Here is an 18,352-nt window from a genome sequence, read left to right as displayed (position 1 = left end):
AGCGTAACAGACGGACGGACGGACATACCGATTACTATATACCCATTGCTTTTCAAGCGGGAGGTATCAAAATCAAATGAAATACTGATTTGAATATAAGGCAATTGCTAAGCTGTTTGAAGATACAATACGGATGATCAACAGCAGTTTGACGAAAAGAAACATACTTGAAAGGAAAAAACTAGAGGTACTGTGAGCAGTGAGCTCACTCAATGATACCCCCGCCTCCCATTTGAATATAATAGCAGTGTCCATGTTTTGCTATGGGAAACCCAAAATGTGTTTCGGATCAAAAAGTAAAATAAGAGGTGCACAATGGCAATATGTAATGAAGATTTTATGAAAGTCTCATCAAATTTCATTCAGCGGTTTGAGAGGAGTTGCGGATATGAGATGGGTACCAAATACATAACAGACGGACATCGCGAGTACTATAAGCCCTGCCACTTTTCAAGCTGGGGTATAATTTAAACGGGGGTATAATGAAATAAAGTTTCGCAATAATAAAAAATAAAAACGCAATTGTCCACCTTAAAACCCAACAAATATTGAAACAGGATAAAAAAATCATACATGAAATAGAAAGATTTTCCTGACCACGAAAATTCATGCCTAATCAGATTAATTTATTTGATTTTCAATTACTTATTATGATAATGATCAGCCATTTTCTTAATGTAAAGAAGAAAAAATCTGTATGGAATAAAAAAAACTGAAATGAAAATTATTTTATGTTAATGAATGTAACATGCGTTTAATTGCTAGATAACTACTGCAATCAAACACTTCATTTTCTGCCATATAATAATTATTAGAGTAATTGAATATAATTCTAGACTGAATGACGCCCACGGCAGTTTTCCTGTCATATAAAATGGATAAACTATGCAGGAGTAACATTGTTGCAGCAGATGAAGAAAACCTGTGTACCATCCAACTATAAAAGGAAGACAATGGCGGTAACATTTTTATTACACTTTCAAATGTGCATACATAATTAAAAAAATAGTTTTATATTTTAAATTAAAGAACAAGCACAGTTCTACTATATTTTTACCCGTTTTAGGTCTTTGCTCTGGTGTTGATTGCTTTCTTGGTTCAGTTGTCTGGAGTTAACGGATGTAGTTGTGTATCTACTGATCCTCAAACTAAATACTGCAATTCTGAATACGGTAAGTACGAGGGTTGATCCGCAAATTCGTGGAATTTCTAAAATTTTAAATTTTCGATGAAAGCAAACAACAGGTATATTTATAATAAAGAGTCATAATGCTACAATATTGGAAAATTTCACCACTTTCCAGTTACCAATAAGGTCACACGAGCTTTCTGAAAATTGAAAGTTATGAAACCCGGGGGAGACTTCGACATTACGTAAGTTAGATATGTCACGTTATAGAAGCATCTCACCCTAATGTCCAGTTCGAATACGTGACTCTTCAAAATGCTGCCCTTTTCTCCATTTTTTCTTTCTAAAAAAAGCCTGTGTATCCTCTCGCACCAACTAATCTTTATTTTTTCACTCATATTTCAAAATACTCCCCATCTTTCGATATGATGTTCCAATTTCAGTAGCAATATCAAGAACAGTACGTCAGCCGACAACGTCCATAAATGCTTTTAATTTGTCTCGTGGGATAAACACTTAAAACAGAGCCCCCCAAAAGCGGCCACACCTTTAATCAACGTCCATGGAAGTTCTGTTTTTCTTAAATTTTTTTATGAACTGGAAAACCAGTAAATAAATGCATTTTCCCCCTGCCTATGTCAATAATATAGGCGTTTAAGATAGAGTGATCCCGGGATTTTCACAAAACTGATGACTTGACCGTAATTTGACGGTGTCAAAATAACTTAAAGATGAACACTAAATCATCAACTGATAAACTAAATATCCTTTAAAATCAGTAAAAGTTTCACACATAGGTTTATAAAAGATCAAACAATCGTAATAATGACATAATTATACCCCCACTTGAAAAGCGGGAGGGTATACTGTAATGAGGATGTGCGTTCGTACGTCTGTCTGTCCGTCCGTCTGTCTGTTACGGTTTTGGGTACCCATCTTTTATCCGCAACTCCTCTCATACCACTGAATGAAATTTTATTAAATCTTTCACAGAATCTGTATTACATATTGCCATTGTGCACCTCCTATTTTACTATTTTATCCGACACATATTGGTTTCTAACAGCAAAACATGGACACTGCCATTTATACACATATGGGAGGCGGGGGTATCATTTAGTGAGCTCATCGCTCACAGTACCTCTAGTTTTCGTTTAAAATACCACATAGGGCGGTTTTATTCTCATTTCACGTATTAAGAATAAAAATCATAATAAACGCGTTTATGTCTCTCCGAATTTCCAAACAACCGTTTATATAGCAACTGTATTAGATATTAAAAGAGTTTTAATACACAGAGGGGGTATATAGTAATAGGTATGTCCGTCCGTCCGTCTGTCTGTCTGTTACGCTTTGGGGTACCCATCTTTTATCCGCAACTCCTCTCATACCACTGAATGAAATTTGATGAAACTTTCACAGAATCTTTATTACATATTAACATTGTGCACCTCTTATTTTACTTTTTGATCCGACACATATTTTGGGAATTTCCCACGGCAAAACATGGACACTGTCATTATACTCATATGGGAGGCGGGGGTATAATTTATTGAGCTCATTACCCACATAACTTCTAGTTTTTATTTAAAATATTCAACAAAAGTCTATATTCTCATTTGAAATTTTCAACCAATTTCAATTGAAAATAAATAAAATATTAAGAAATTCCACGAATTTTCTGGATCAACCCTCGTACATCTCTTTCTCTACCTCTGAATATTATCTCTGAATTTGGCACTTTATTTACAAAAAGAGAGTACATGATATCTATGCATTTATCTATTCGCACAGGCATGTAATGCATAGAATATTGTAATGGTCACTAACTTTAAAATTGGGATTATGATCATTTTGATTTTTTAAAACTAGTTTGACATGATACTCTTTTCAGCTGTTCGAGGTAATGTTACCAAGTTAACTTACGGAGATGGATTGATAGGGGATTTATATGCAGAAAGAATCTATGAAGTGGAAATATCAAAAGTTTATAAAGGCGTAAGTACTTAAGTATACCCCCGCTTGAAAAGTGTGAGGATATATAGTGATCTAGATGTCCGTTTGTCTGTCTGTCTCTACGCCCGTCCGTCCGCCTGTTACGCTTCGGGGTTTCCATCTCTTATCTGCAACTCCTCTTATACTACTAAATGAAATTTAATAAAACTTTAACAATTTTTTTTTTACGAAGTGCATTTTTGCACCTCTTATTTTACTGTTTGATCGGACACACACATTTCGGGTTTTTATAGCAAAACATTAAAATTGCCATTTTTTCTATAATATTGAAGAGTACCCACCTCTTATCCAGAACTCCTCCTATACCAATGAGTAAAATTTAATGATACTTTCACATATTCTTTATTACATAATGCCATTGTGGACCTCCTATTTTATATTTTGATCAGACACTTATTTTGAGTCTTCCAGAACAAAACATGGACTTTGCCATTTCAAACATACGGGAGGCGAGGGTATCATTTAGTGAGGTCATTCCTCACAGTACCTCTAGCTAGTGCTTGATATATTCTAGAGTTAATATTTGAGGTTTTGAGTGTTCTTAACACGCTCTTGTACTTCTCATGGTTCCTTTTGGTTCCTGGTCGAACATAGGGTCTCGGCAGCAATCCTCATTCGCATTCTGTTTTAAGCAGCTTTTTTTTCAATTGTTCCCAGGTATGTCCACGTGTATGTTATATTGTACTAATAAAATGGAGTCATATAGAAAGCCAATTTTCGTTACTTGCTTAAATTGTACAGGTTCATGTGGACGTAATTTCGTGCATTTGATCATAAGTACAAAAGGGGATATGACTAAGATACTTAAGTTAAATACGGAGATGATTTTAATTCATGGATGTGGGTTACAGAAGAAATCTACGAAAATTGAACAACCAGGAAAATTTATGAACCTTTACTGAATAATGTTATAAATATATTAAGTGAATTCTTACAATCATTTTTAAAAATGTTTATTATAAGAATCTAAATGAAGAAAATGGAGGAACAGTGCAAATTCGAACGGCAGGATCTGGTTCTATGTGTGGTGTAGGACTAAGATTAAATAAAGAGTACCTTATCAACGGTAAGACAACCAAATACTTTACAAGATTTTGAAAGTTTACAAGACCTTAAATAATATGATTTTCCTGTGGTTTCAATGTTGTGTAGTAAAATGAGAGAGAGAGAGAGAGAGAGAGATTAGATAGTCAAAATGAAATAGTTATTATTCAGTAAGAGGCGATTGCATTTTACCAACTTTTCATACAAATATTAAAAAACTAAAATATTTAGTACTCGCTTAAGTTTGCATTGGTCTTGAGATTGGCTTTTTTTTATTTTATAATATTTCCCACTGGGTACATATATGAAGGACAAATGGAGATAGGCCTATGTACTCTTATGTACTTTACCCCTGTCGATGGTACAAACAGAGACTTTCCATATACTGATGACGATTGTAAATCAAAGTAAGATTTGCGAATTGATTTGACTAAAAATAAACATAATACACTTGATTACAATGCAGACCTTTCTGACATAAAGTCTATAGTTTTTCAAAATAATTTAGATTTTTAGATTCAGTATGTTTATAATTCTTATCGTGTGTTGAAAACAAACTGTATTAAGGCCGAGATAAACTCAAGGATTGTGTGTTCTTTAGGTAATAGACCTCCTTGTTCGTCAGTTTCTGGCAGTCAAGGTGCCACACTAGAATGTAAATTTAACAGTGATACTGATGTGACTGGGACTGCTAAAACTTTGTTAAAATCAATAAAATCTGCTTTGACCATACAACGATTTTTCCCTTGTATTTTATTTTAGGAATGACTCTAATTCTTGGCCAAATTATTCGATGATAACCTGGTTTGGGGTCAGTTTACGCTTTATAATACGCGAAGCGGATTATAAAAAAGCGTAAACTGACCCAAACCAGGTTATCATCGAATAATTTGGCCAAGAATTAGAGTCATTCCTTATAATTTAATTTTTAAATAATTGAACAACTGTGGGTGTAAAATTGTGGTGCTTTTTATGAGTTCAAATTTGCCGCTCAATAATACATCCCTAGTAACGGAAGTGGTTTGAAACAAGGGACGTAATAACTGATACACAGATCTAGCAGCCATGATGTTTGTTTACATGAGGTAAGAGCGAGCTACTGTTTGAAGTTAAAGGCACATTTATTAAATTTGGATTTTTTTTATGAATCCCATGGACTGGAAATGAGAGCATTGCATGGATACAGATGATTCAGCTGGTTGTCAAGGGGGTGTGTCCCCATACCAAACCAGGTTATCAAGAAATGGTTTGCGTTCCTTTTTGGAAATCAACCAATGAGAGACTAGAATATAAACAAAATTAAATTATTATATATTTTAGCAAGTTACAAGTGAATAATTTATTACAAGGGTGAATCATAACACCCCAAGTCTAGTGAAAAAATTCACAAACAATTCAGTATACATGTATCTGACCGAAGCAAAATTGAGCTTCAAAAGAACTCATTAAAAAAAAATGTTGCACAATATATGGATAAAGGAACAGTAATCAAGGTTACAAATCCTTTGAAACTATTCCATATAGGAGCTGATCGAACACTAGCTGCAGAATTGTACCTCTCCGAAAAAATCCGGTGTGTCAAAATATTTTTTCGGAGAGCTACAGTTCCGCAGCTAAGCAAACAAAATTAAACATCTACAGACATCAAAGGTGGTATCAGATGCCATGGAGGTGTACGCATCCGGTCTGTCAACCGGTCAAACCTGCCGTGACCTGCTTGTTAGGATAGGACAAATAGAAAAATCCATAGACATTTCCAAGTGTAAAATAATGGCCTATATGTAGCAATATGTACTTAAATCGTCAGTCAGATTGTATTTACCTACAATGTCAATGTTTCGATAAGCAAACTTGTTAATATCCTGTTAATATCCTTGTTTCATCAACTTGCTTGTCACTAGTTTAACTTGTTTAAAAAATTGTTCATTTGTAGAATATGCTCTTGAGTATCAAGTCAACTGAGAAACATTAACAACACATGAGGTTGATAAGGTTATATTGCTACATGAGTAAGGAAAGTCATTACGTTAATAATAAAATTTAGTTGTAAGGTTACCACGAACGTGTTTTACTAATAAAATATCCAAATATGAAACGAGACTCTGTGGTTTCTTTTGTATTAAGTTTAAGTAAATGCAATTATCGAATTTTTTTTCTTATACAATATAATGAGTATTATGTTCGTAACATTACCCCGTAACGTCATAGTTTGAAAAGCTGATGCTATTATCATTTAAGAAATGAATGTAATATTTTTTCCTTTGATCGAATCATCAAAGAAAAAAATTTGGACGGAAAACGTCATCAAGGCGCGTATTGGTAATATTCACTAAAATATCATGATATATTTCAATTTCTAAATTTTTTCTCTATGATAACCCTTTGAAAGTAAGCGGAGTTGATTTCCTGATAATTCTGCCGGAATGTAAATTAGGCAGGTCGATAGGTCAGGAGCTAAGGAGGCCTAGTATGCATACAAATCTCGTGCGCATCTGTCTCTGAGTCTGACGCTAAGGAGGTCAAATATGCATGAAAATTTCGTGCGGCTGCCGTTATGTTTGACGTCAGTCGGCGAGGCCTATTGAAATTGGGATTGGAATCCTCGTGTAATTTAAATCTATGTCTGCATTTTTAAAGTCTAAATCTACAATTTTATTTCACAATGAAATGGAAATATAAGGAATCACTGTCTAGTTAGTATAGTATACCAGGGATATCAACAATAGTGGGAAACATGGGATAATTTATGCATAACGGCAAATTATCCCATGTTTCCACTATTGTTGATGCCCTGGCATACTATACTAACTAGACAGTGATTCCTTAAATAAATTCTCAACATAACAGTTTTAAGTCAGGTACAGAACTTTTATTATCATTTGACTTCTATCTAACACTTGGACAACTACTTCATTATGGAAAATAGGTCGCATCTGTTTGTTATACCCGCACTTTCTAAAGAAAGTTCGGGTATATTGTTGTTACTCATGTCTGTCCGTCCGTCCGTCCGTCCGTCTGTCACACTTTTCTTCCCTGAACTCCTCCTACATTTTAGCTTAGTCATCTTTTGGTTGGTGGGGTCATGTAGATGTTCAGTAAGGTTTCAGAATTTTGATTTTGCCCCGGGGGGTCAAATGAGGGTCGAAAAATGACGTTTTTTTTATGTAAAAATCCCCTTCTTCCCTGAACTCCTCTTACATTTTACTCAGCAGCCTAATCATCTTTTGACAGATGGTTATTTGTGTCATGTAGATGTGCAGTAAGGTTTCGGAATTTTGATTTTGCCCCCGGGGGTCAAATGGGGGTCGAAAAGTGAGGTTTTTCATGCAAAAAGCCCCGTCTTCCCTGAACTCCTCCTACATTTTACACAGTAGCTTAATCTTCTTTTAGGAGATGGTTGGTGGGGTCATGTAGATGTTCAGTAAGAGTTTGGAATTTTGATTATGGGCAATGTACACGTGAAATGTGAAAGTCGTATCTCTTCTCAATCAAAAGGAAATACAATATTATTGAAAAGTAAGTTAAACTTCAAGGTCAAGGTCACAGAGTCAAAAAGTCATGATACATTTGGAAAGGTCTTATCACAGGTAATATACATGCATGTATGATATGAATGCCCTTTCATTTATCTTTCAAAATGATCAATTTAAAACAATTAATTTGTTTATGACAGTAGGTCAAACTTCAAGGTCATGGGTAATAAAAATCATAGTGTATTTAGAATGGTATTGTCCCAGTTAAATACTAATACACATGTTTAATATAGAAGTCCTGTCTCTTCTCATTCAAAATATATGACCATGATGACCAAGTTTAAATTTATTGTGACAGATGGACAGGCTGACAAACAAATGAGATTTAATGTCCCCTACCTTTAGCGAAAATGGGGGACAATAAATGTCCTTGCTGTTCTTAAGAAGAAGATTTATGTTGGAAAAAGTCCCCTGCATATTTACATGTACATTGGTTGAAATTGGCCCAGTGGTTCTTAAGAAGTTAAGAATGTGAAAAGTTTGCAGAAAAACAGATGGACGACAGAAAACAGTACATTTCAGAAAACAGCATGCTTGTAAATAGTTAATCAAGGTGCTTTGGGTAGCAAAATAAAGCTAAACTGGTATATCTAATTCATCCGCAGAGCTTAGTATATTTTAATATGCACAACCTTTTCAACTCTTATAATAATTATTTTTAAAATATTTATATCACCATGTCTGATTCAAGGGAGAACTAGAGATATGACCAGAAGTATATCTATTGAAAATAAAATATGTGCATGTATACTGTGTTTTTCTTGGTAATTTGTTTGTTTGTTGTGAAGCAACTGTTATGGCAGCTTTTGGCAAAGGTTGAAGTTTCTCAAATGTAAGTCAAACTCCAAGGTCAAGGTCAAAGGGTCAAAATTGTTGGTATCAAAGGGAAAGTCTTGTCACAAGGAATACACATGTGAAATAAGAGAGAAATCCCTAGTACTTCCTAACCTGTTCAAAAGTTATTGCCAAGGTTAAAATTAAATTGGGTTCAACTCTAGGGTCAAAAATATTTATACCTGTTAAAAGTTCATAATGATTACACATGTTAAGCATGAAAGTCCTAGCACCAACTGTTCAATAACTTAGACCAAGTTTAAGGTATTTTTCTTGTAAAAGTGGGTCAAACTCCAAGGTCAAGAGATCAAGAGGTCAAAATTGGTGGTACCCATTAAAAGGTTTTGCCAAAAGAAATTTACCTATGATATGTGGAAGCCATGTGTATAGCCAAATCCACTTAAAACTTATGGGCAAGGTAAAAGTTTCTGTGGACAAACAAACAGACATAAACACAGGAAACAAAATATGTATATATAGTCAAATGGAAAAATTTCTACTATTATGGAGTCATAAGATCAGGTACAGGGAGTCAGTGCCTAGGGAGATCAGACCCCCCCCCCCCCTGGAATTTGCAGTTATTTAAATAAGACTATTTACTGAAGAGAATAAAAATGACTTTGGACAACCTCCACCTTGAAAACATGGACCCCACCATCATTGTTTTTATTATTATTTTTTTATTTGCTTCTCAGGAAATCTTGGGCTGGATTTTTTTGACTGAGGTGTGACACCCCCCCCCCTTTCCGAAAAAAAAAAATTCTGGATCTGCGCCTGTATATACCGAATGTCCGCAACGGGAGATAAATTGACAATGTGAAATTTGTCGACTGTGGCATGCGATGATCTTTGACCCTTTTTGAACTTCAACCTAACCATTTGCATTTATTTTTTTTTATGCAATCTATACTAAATCTTGTACTTACCGAATGTCATAGGTCTTGTCTACTAATTCATGAAATATAATCCATATAATCCAATTAAAACACAAATTATTTTAACTGACCACACTGCACCGTCAGCATACATGTGCTAAATAATCTCATTCGACAAACCTTTGCTGATTCCGTCGCCTTCATTAGATGAAGTATGAATCGGCCGAGGTGTGCCGAGTGGTGATATCTAAAAATATGATAATGGGTGACGCAAACCCAATGTGAATGTAGAAATTTTCAATAAGATGTTCACACGTAAAACTGTTTAGTACAAGAACAAATTTCAAACTATCATAATAAACGATGTTTTAACATAACTTTACCATCTAGGTCTATTTTTAAAAATGTGAGGGAGAGAGAGAGTGTGTGTGTGTGTGTGTGGCGGTGGGGGAGATAGGCATTGACAAATTAATTGGGTTGTATTTTCAATGGGTTTTTTTTCCTGACCAAATACTAAAACCACTTTGCACATTTTGATAAATTCATCAAAAACGCTTTGTACTAAAATAATAATTTATGTCGTTGAGTAGGTAAATTTAAAAAGTTCCAAATTATGGGCAAAATATTTATCAGAATCTAATTAAGATTAATTAAAGTCTGTTATTTCAGACTGGTAATGAATTAAGTATACAAAATACATATATGAGGCTCATAGATCATATGGTCACCTGAAAATTTTATGCTTAATTTGACGAATACATGTACGGTGATAATTATAGAATTATTTTGACTTTTTCCTTGGAAAGTCCCATATGAATGAGTGTGTATTTAGAGGCAAACACCTTAGTGCGGGTATTACTGTCTCATGACAGCATCTAGTTTTCATTACTATCTTACCAATTCTTGAGGTATTTAGCACTTAAACGATTGATTGACTGATTGGTTGATGTCCCCTCAGTACAAATGTTGTCCTATACTCGGCACTCAGGGCCATTAAGCAAAGGATCCTTTTTCCAGCACCTACTGCGACACGGTACCTCGGTTTATACGGTCTCATCCGAAGGACCGGTTTCCACGTCACAGTGGTAATCAAACCCGCGAGGTAAGGATCAACTCTTTACTTCGCGACTCTACTCACTCTAGAGCAGTCGTTCTAACCAGGGCAATTTAGCCATTTAAAACAATGAATAAATGAAAGACTCAAGTAATCTTCATTGATAAATCTTGACCGAAGTTTGGGATCCAATACTTTTCAGCTAAAGTCAAAGGCAAATCCCACTTTACAGATGTTGATCGCTTAGTTACAAAAACTTGGTCATATATCGTACGCTAATTTATATAGTTCCTCCGGTTTTCTCAGAATCTTATTCAAAAAACACCATGCTTATATTTGCATGTATTTCAGATATTAAATTCCCCCAGATAAACCGATGATTTCTTTCAAAACATTTCCATATGAGAATATTTCAATCAAATAGAGACGTTACATAATTTTATTCCCTATTCTCAAATAAATATTACCATTAAACGATAATTTGTAGATTTGCCTAGCTTTACAAATTGTTAAAATTGCCCTTAGGTATCTATTACAATAAATGGTTATTACTGTAGAATCAATGCAACATCTGGTTTCAGTGAAAAAAAACACTGTAAATTAAATATTTTTACCCATTAAAAATCACGAATTTAACTAAAAAAATAAAATGAAATATAAAGATTAATTTGAATATAAGAGAATTGCTAAGCTATTTGAAATACAATACGGATGATTAATAGCAATTTGACGACAAGAAACATACCTGGAAGTTAAAAAAAACCCTAGAAATAATGTGCGCAATGAGCTCACTAAATGTTACCCACGGTCTCATATGATTAGAATGGCAGTGTTTTGCAATGGGACACCCAAATTATGCGTCGGATAAAAAAGTAAAATAGGAGGTGCACAATGGCAATATGTAATTAAGACTTTATGAAAGTCTTATCTTTCATTCAGCGGTATGAGAGGAGTTGTGGATATGAGATGGGTACCCAAAAGCATAACAGACGGACGAACATTACGAGTACTACATACTCTCCCACTTTTTAAGCGGGCGTATAATGAATAAAAATCTGGATCTAAGGTATTTTTAAAGCAATTGTCCACCCTAAAATTCAACAAATATGGAAACAGGATAAAAATCATGCATGAAAAAATGACAATGAAAGATTGCCCTGACCACGAAAATTCATGCCTAATCAGATTTATTTTTTTGATTTTCTATTATTTATTATGATCAGCCATTTTCTTTATGTAAAAAAGAAAAAGAATTGTATGGAATGGAAAAAACCCTGAAATAAAAATTATTTTTTTATGTTCATGGGTGTAACATGTGTTGAATTGCTAGATAACTACTGCAATCAAACACTTGATTTTCTGTCATATATAAATTATTAGAGGAATTGGTTGAATATAGTTCTAAACTGAATGACGCCAACGGCAGTTTTCCTGTCATATAAAATGGATAAACCATACAGGAGTAACATTGTTACAGCGGATGAAGAAAACCTGTGTACCATCCAACTATAAAATGAAGACAATGGCGGTAACATTTTTTATTACACTTTCAACTGTGCATACATAATTAAAAAAATAGTTTTATATTTTAAATTAAAGAACAAGCACAGTTCTAGTATATTTTGACCCGTTTTAGGTCTTAGCTCTGGTGTTGATTGCTTTCTTGGTTCAGTTGTCTGGAGTTAACGGATGTAGTTGTGTATCTTCTGATCCTCAAACTCAATACTGCAATTCTGAGTATGGTAAGTACATCTCTCTCTCTCTCTCTCTGAATATTATCCCTGAATTTTGCACTTAATTAACAAAAAAGAGAGAATATGATATTAATGGATTTATCTATTCGAACAGACATGTCATGCATTAACAAGTGTAATGGTTACTATCTTAGAAATTGGGATTGTGATCATTTTGTTCATTTTGCTAAGTTTAAGTTTGACATCCTTTTTTCAGCTGTTCGGGGTAAAGTTACCAAACTAACTTATGGAGATGGATTTATAGGGGTAGATGCAGAAAGAATCTATGAGGTGGAAATATCGAAAGTTTATATAGGCGTAAGTAGTTCCCTTTAACCCAGCATGAAAAGTGGGAGGGTATATAGTGATCGGGATGTCCCTCCGTCTGTCTGTCTGTCTGTACGTCCGTCCGTCTGTTACGCTTTAGGGTTTCCATTTCTAATCCGCAACTCCTCTTATACCACTAAATGTAATTTAATAAAACTTTCAGAGATATTTTATTACAGTGTCATTGTGCACCTTCTATTTTACTCTTTAATCGGAGGCATATTTTGGGTTTCGTATTGCAAATTTTGACACTGCTATTTTGTCTATAATAATGAAGGGTACCCATCTCTTTTCCGCAACTTCTCCTACACCGCTGAGTAAAACTTTCTTTAAAACATAATGCCATTGTACATCTCCAATTTTTCTTTTTGATCTGACACTTATTTCGAGACTTCCAGATAAAAACATGGACTTCGCCATTATAATCATACGGGAGGCACCATTTAGTGAGCTCATAGTACCTCTACTTAGTGCTTAATATATAGTAGAGTAAATATTTGATGTCTTGAATGTTCTTAATGCGCTCTATAATACTTAAATACTGTGGAATCATACAAATTCATGAAGGCCAATTTCCGTTACTTAAATTGCTTAAATTGCACAGGTTAATTTCATGCATTTGCTAATACGTACAAAACGAGATATGACTAAGAAACCGAAGTTTATTAATTCGTAGATAAATTTAAATTCGTGGATGTAGGGTACCAACGAAATCCACGAAAATTAAACTTGTACGAAAATTTATGATTACATACTTTATATTGTGAAGAGTTTATTAAGTGAATTCTTATCATCTTTTTCAAATGTTTATTAAAAGAATATAAATGAAGAAAAGGGAGGAACAGTGCAAATTCGAACGGCAGGATCTGGTTCTATGTGTGGTGTAGGACTAAGATTAAATAAAGAGTACCTTATCAACGGTAAGACAACCAAATACCTTACAAGATTTTGATAGTTAATGACTTTAAATGACTTCAAATTTTCCTGTGGTTTCAATGTTGTGTAGTACGAGAGAGAGAGAGAGAGAGAGAGAGAGAGAGAGAGAGAGAGAGAGAGAGAGAGAGAGAGAGAGAGAGAGAGAGAGCTATGTTCATGTAGTCAAAATAAAATATAATGTATAATCAGCGACAAGCGATTTGTGCATTTTACCCCTTTTTCCTGCATATATTATAAAACAAATATTCAAAGAATTTTATTTTACCCACACGCCTTGGTAAATATAGCAGGCATGTCAACAATAAGTAATGACGCAGAGAGTTACATTTTCGAAATTTATTTATTTATTAGATCTTTCCACTTTTTTGTGGCAAGACCCATTGAAGTTCTTCTGATTATTTTTCCCTCAAGTGTGTTTTTTGAGTTTGAAGACTTATAGATAAAAGTTATGCTTAATGACCTTGTAATCATTAAAATTAGGGATGTCAACGAATATTCGAGTACTCGACTATCGTTCGATCATACCGACTATCGACTAAAATTTCTTTAGTCGGTTATTCGTTAAAAATGTGTTTCATCAAAGTAATTTTGAATTCTGCAGTGTAACATCAAACATGGTGTATCATATGCCGAATCAGTCAAACATACATGTATACACAGTCTTTAAATGAATCTTTCCTAAAGTAAGTTCTTCGCAAAAAATGACCAAAAAAATAAAAAACGGATTGGAAAAGAAAATCAAACATGTTTGTTAATGATTGTCTACCTCTTACTATTTTAAACGGAGAGGGCAATTGTTTAGTTTTGTAAATTCAAACTAAAATCTGACGTGATACAACTATTCAGAAAAAGTATTAATTAAAAAACTATTACAAAATCGTAAATACATATAAATTGGGGTCAGTTATGAGAGTGATTAAACCTTGTTTTCTTTTTCTGATATTAATTTCAAACAATTATTGATTGTTTGCACAAAATTTCATTAAATCTTATCCCAAGCTCTCGCTCTGTCTTTGTTTTTATAAGAGACACGCTTTAATTGTTTACCTAGCTGTCAAAGATCATTGACGGACACGTAGATATTGGCTTCAATTATGGGGTACTCTACTACCGTTATGTAAAGAAAGGCCAAATACGAGCGTTTGATATCCTGCATTTAGATAAAATGTGCAGCTAATATATAAATTTTGAAATCCAATACATTGGATACATATTACTGAACAGTTTTTATTTTACTAAGTATATGTTTACAATTCAGAAATTCGTTGTATAATGGTGATAGCGAAGTATATTGTAAACTAGTCTGTAAGAGACAATTAGTGAAAATGATATGAAAAAAAAATAAAATTAAACGAGTATTCGACTATCGTTCGACTAAAGCATCCGACTATTCGACAAAGCTGTCCGAGTAAAATTGACATCCCTAATTAAAATATATCTGCACTTGACCTTGCGTATGTGAACGTTGACCCCTCAAGGAGTTATTACCCCTTTTGCAATAACTTGTTATCGCTACTCCTCCGAAACCGTAAACCGTTTAGGTACTCATACTTCATTAAAGTCTTTGACTATCGGTAATTCAGTGAACCCGCTGACTGTTTGAGTGCAAAAGGATTTATCAACCCCATAAAGTAGTTATATTGTCCCTGAATTTTTTATTTGAAGTTTACGAGAAATAAAACATTTTCAAACGATAATCATGGAGAAATAACACAACGGCATTAGATTTTTCTTACCTTAGACTTTGAAGTTTATATCAAGATCAAGGGTTAAGATCATTGCTAGTATGAGGAAATAACCTTTTTTATAGCTCAATTGTCTTTCAGCATATAATATATATCTTTGCAACTTTAATTTCTCTTCAATTCATCTTTTTCAAATATTTCATACTCATCCCATTAAATTGACCTTTTTAAAAAGTTTTCAAAAGTTAGTGTCCCTTTTACTAGAAACCTTGTTATCACTTCTACACCAAAACCATACATGTACGTAACCCACAGAGACGCCCAACCTTCACAACTGTCTTTAGGGTCCTAACACACAACTTCTATTTATTCAGTGTGAAAGGATCTGATGACCCTTTTATGAATTATTGCCCTTTTACAATTTTGCACTTACAATGTACTATAAAACTTCTTACTTACAAACTAAAAGTCGTATAATAATGGTATCAATTGCAATGTGATCCTTAACCATGATATTTTATTCCAGGTCAAATGTCAAGGTCATTTTCATTTTTTTTTAAATTTGGTATTTCCATCCATTTCTGGTCTTTTCCATGAAATTTAATTTTTAAAGAGTTTAATATCAAACGAAATTGAAATTATAAGACGGTGGGTAGAACTTAGTCTGCTTAGTATATTTTAGTCTATTATATTGTTTATAAGAGTAAAACATTAAAACAAGATTATTAATTTTTCAGTTTTGCTTATTTCTGCCTTGCTCATGAGATACGTGTTTTTCCATAGGTTATTTTTATAAAGGACAAATGAGGATTAGCCTGTGTGGCATGATGTTCTTTTCCCCTGTCGATGGCACAAATGCAAATTTCCCTACAATTTCTGACGAGGATTGTAAATGCAAAGTAAGACTTGAATCATCGTCGCAAACGACAGTCAAAATGTTCGCTCCTCTCCCATAGAGAGAGTTATTTGCGGACTCGGGACCGTGGCTTGAGTCGATCAACTGGCATATTCATTTAACTAAAATAAAATGCACATGATTCTAATGTTAGACTTTCTGATAAAAAGTGTATTTTTTTAAAAAGAAAAGATATTTTCAGTTTTCAGAATCAGAGTGTTAACATATTGTAGATTGAAAATATACTGGTACCCGTAGGCGTACAGAAACCCAAGATGGTGTGTGGTGTAGGAAATAGGGTCCGTTGTTCGTCAGATTCTGGCAGCCCAGGTGACCTGGCGGAATGTAAATATAGCAGCGATAAGGATGATTGTGATTGGGACTGCTAAAAATCAAGTACAGTTCAATAAAATCTAAATTGACCATTCCATGATCTTTTTCTTTTAAATATGTATTTTACCGAATTACAATATATAACACAAGTGTAAAATTTTACACTATCAAAACTAATTTACACTACTTTTTAGGATTTATTTGCTGTACAGTACTCCAGATGTTAATTTCTCCTTTACTGCTTTTAATATTTTAAAAGCAACCTTTCGAAAGACCTTGTTTAAGACTATAAAATAAAACAAAAATGATATTGACAATTGCAAAGAATGAAAATTGCTGTTTAAGGATAGATGATGCAATGCAAGGATTTTGTAAAAATAACAATTATACTCTTGTTCAAAGAAGGAAAATGATAAAGTTAAACGTCATAGTTTTTTCCTTTTTTATTCATAGTTTCAGAAAAAACTCGGATTTAGGTTGACGAAAAGTTGTATAGAATACATATGTAAATAGAAAGGTTGAATTTGATCATCATAGAAAATTTACAAATTCTTTATCTTTTGGAAATTATTTATTCGTAACAGTTCCCAAAATATATATAAACAATTCAGACACCCAATTAATTTTTATTTGTGTTATCTGTCCTTAAATATTTCAATCTCAAGGTCCGTTTGAAAACTGACTCCATTAAATAATGGTTTATGAATCACACAGAACTATACGTATGTCACACAGTATGATACTCTAAATCATGAAAATGCATAAACCTTGAGAGAGGTTAGATTGACAAACATAATAATTTGTTTTCCATTATGTTCGATCTATGAGCTCGTTAATGTGATAGATCTGAAGGTAATTCCCACTGCCTACGTACAGGTGCCGGTGGCATTTAAGGACAAGCTGTGGCATGGATCCGTTCATACCTCCCCGATAGACAGGAATGCGTAATCATTGACTCGGAGATGTCAGCCCTATACAGTTTTCCATTTAATGTCACATAACCTACTTGCGAGACCAGTTGGAGAAACAGATGTTCTATAAATCACTGTTTCATCGGTAATAGAAAGGTGAAAGTATAATCATATGATTATTAAATCTTAAGGGAGATATATCAGTTATTTCAAAAAGGCTTTTGGGCATTTAGAAATTTATAATTTCCAAAAACTTAGTTATACATATTTAATTAAATTTTATAATAATTCTCGACTTGCAACTGTAAGTCAGATACAGTGCGTGTATCAACATCATCAGTACCACATCTGTCAAACATTTAAAAAGTGTACCTTGAGAAGTACTTTACAATGGAAAAGAACGTCACAAAAAACTGTGTCATAATTATCATTTTACCAATTTTGGAGGTATTTAGCACTTAAAAAAGAACGAATGCATAATTCATTAGATGGTTAATCCTGACTTAAGGGGGCCGACTATAGTTTCCATTGCGCAATATTTCGCGCATCATAGTAAAATGAAGCGTATTTATTGTTTTAATGCAATTTTTATCGCTTAATTATTAAAATTAAACAAAATTAAGAAATTTTAGGTATAAAAATGTAATTTCAATTTGATATAATTGATTTTTTAACCGATTTTGTAATTGATAGGTAGGTTGACGTCGTTGCAGTGTGTATTTGACGTTATGATAATCTGTAGCTCTTAAAGAAAGGGGTAATAAAAATATTATTAAAGAAAAAGTAATAAACATACGCTCTTGAAATTTAAAACATAGAAATTTGAGAATATCTCCAATATTTGTATTATGTTTTCATGTGAATCCATTGTGTGCATCATATTTTGTAATACTCTATAAAAATAGTAAAATTTGCTAATTTTTTTGCATTTTGAGATGCCCATTCTGGTAACAAGACGGTAGAATTTTGCGTTTCTTACATATATTGTATATTATAGTATTACTCATCAAATATTATAGTTTGAACAAAATGTCTATTGTAGTATTT

At 33.4% G+C, this 18,352-nt stretch overlaps 1 protein-coding gene and 1 long non-coding RNA gene across 6 annotated transcripts; both read left to right on the top strand.

Moving 5' to 3' along the window:
- Nucleotides 1-852: 852 nt before the first annotated feature.
- Nucleotides 853-16,489, top strand: LOC134242378 (metalloproteinase inhibitor 3-like). Of its 5 annotated transcripts, none has more exons than XM_062724444.1 (6): nt 853-959; nt 1,067-1,172; nt 12,436-12,536; nt 13,363-13,465; nt 15,950-16,065; nt 16,295-16,489. In XM_062724444.1, the coding sequence occupies exons 1-6, from the start codon at nt 912-914 to the stop codon at nt 16,448-16,450; spliced, it is 630 nt and encodes a 209-aa protein (XP_062580428.1). In that variant the 5' UTR covers nt 853-911; the 3' UTR covers nt 16,451-16,489. The 5 variants fall into 5 exon arrangements, with proteins under 5 accessions (XP_062580428.1, XP_062580430.1, XP_062580426.1 ...); XM_062724446.1 differs by having other exon boundaries at nt 12,436-12,540; nt 13,376-13,465; XM_062724442.1 differs by lacking the exon at nt 12,436-12,536 and adding an exon at nt 3,024-3,127.
- On the top strand, nt 4,360-4,924 carry LOC134242382 (uncharacterized). The gene is made up of 2 exons (XR_009986855.1): nt 4,360-4,596; nt 4,791-4,924. It is a non-coding gene; the product is annotated as an uncharacterized LOC134242382 (long non-coding RNA).
- Nucleotides 16,490-18,352: the final 1,863 nt, after the last annotated feature.

This window comes from Saccostrea cucullata, unplaced genomic scaffold (genome assembly GCF_032062105.1).
Source record: "Saccostrea cucullata isolate Sc308-1 unplaced genomic scaffold, CSIRO_AGI_Scuc_v1 ctg268, whole genome shotgun sequence".
Classification (NCBI taxonomy): domain Eukaryota; kingdom Metazoa; phylum Mollusca; class Bivalvia; order Ostreida; family Ostreidae; genus Saccostrea; species Saccostrea cuccullata.
The sequence above is the reverse complement of the archived record's forward strand: the minus strand, read 5'-3'. Positions and strand labels throughout refer to the sequence as shown.

Bases quoted from the DNA above. Each gene is read 5' to 3' on its own strand.
- LOC134242378 (XM_062724442.1), top strand. From the start codon at position 912: ATGAAGAAAACCTGTGTACCATCCAACTATAAAAGGAAGACAATGGCG. The intron at 3,128-13,362 runs GTAAGTACTTAA...GTTTATTAAAAG, and splicing joins TATCAAAAGTTTATAAAGGC to AATATAAATGAAGAAAAGGG. The intron at 13,466-15,949 runs GTAAGACAACCA...GTTTTTCCATAG, and splicing joins TAAAGAGTACCTTATCAACG to GTTATTTTTATAAAGGACAA.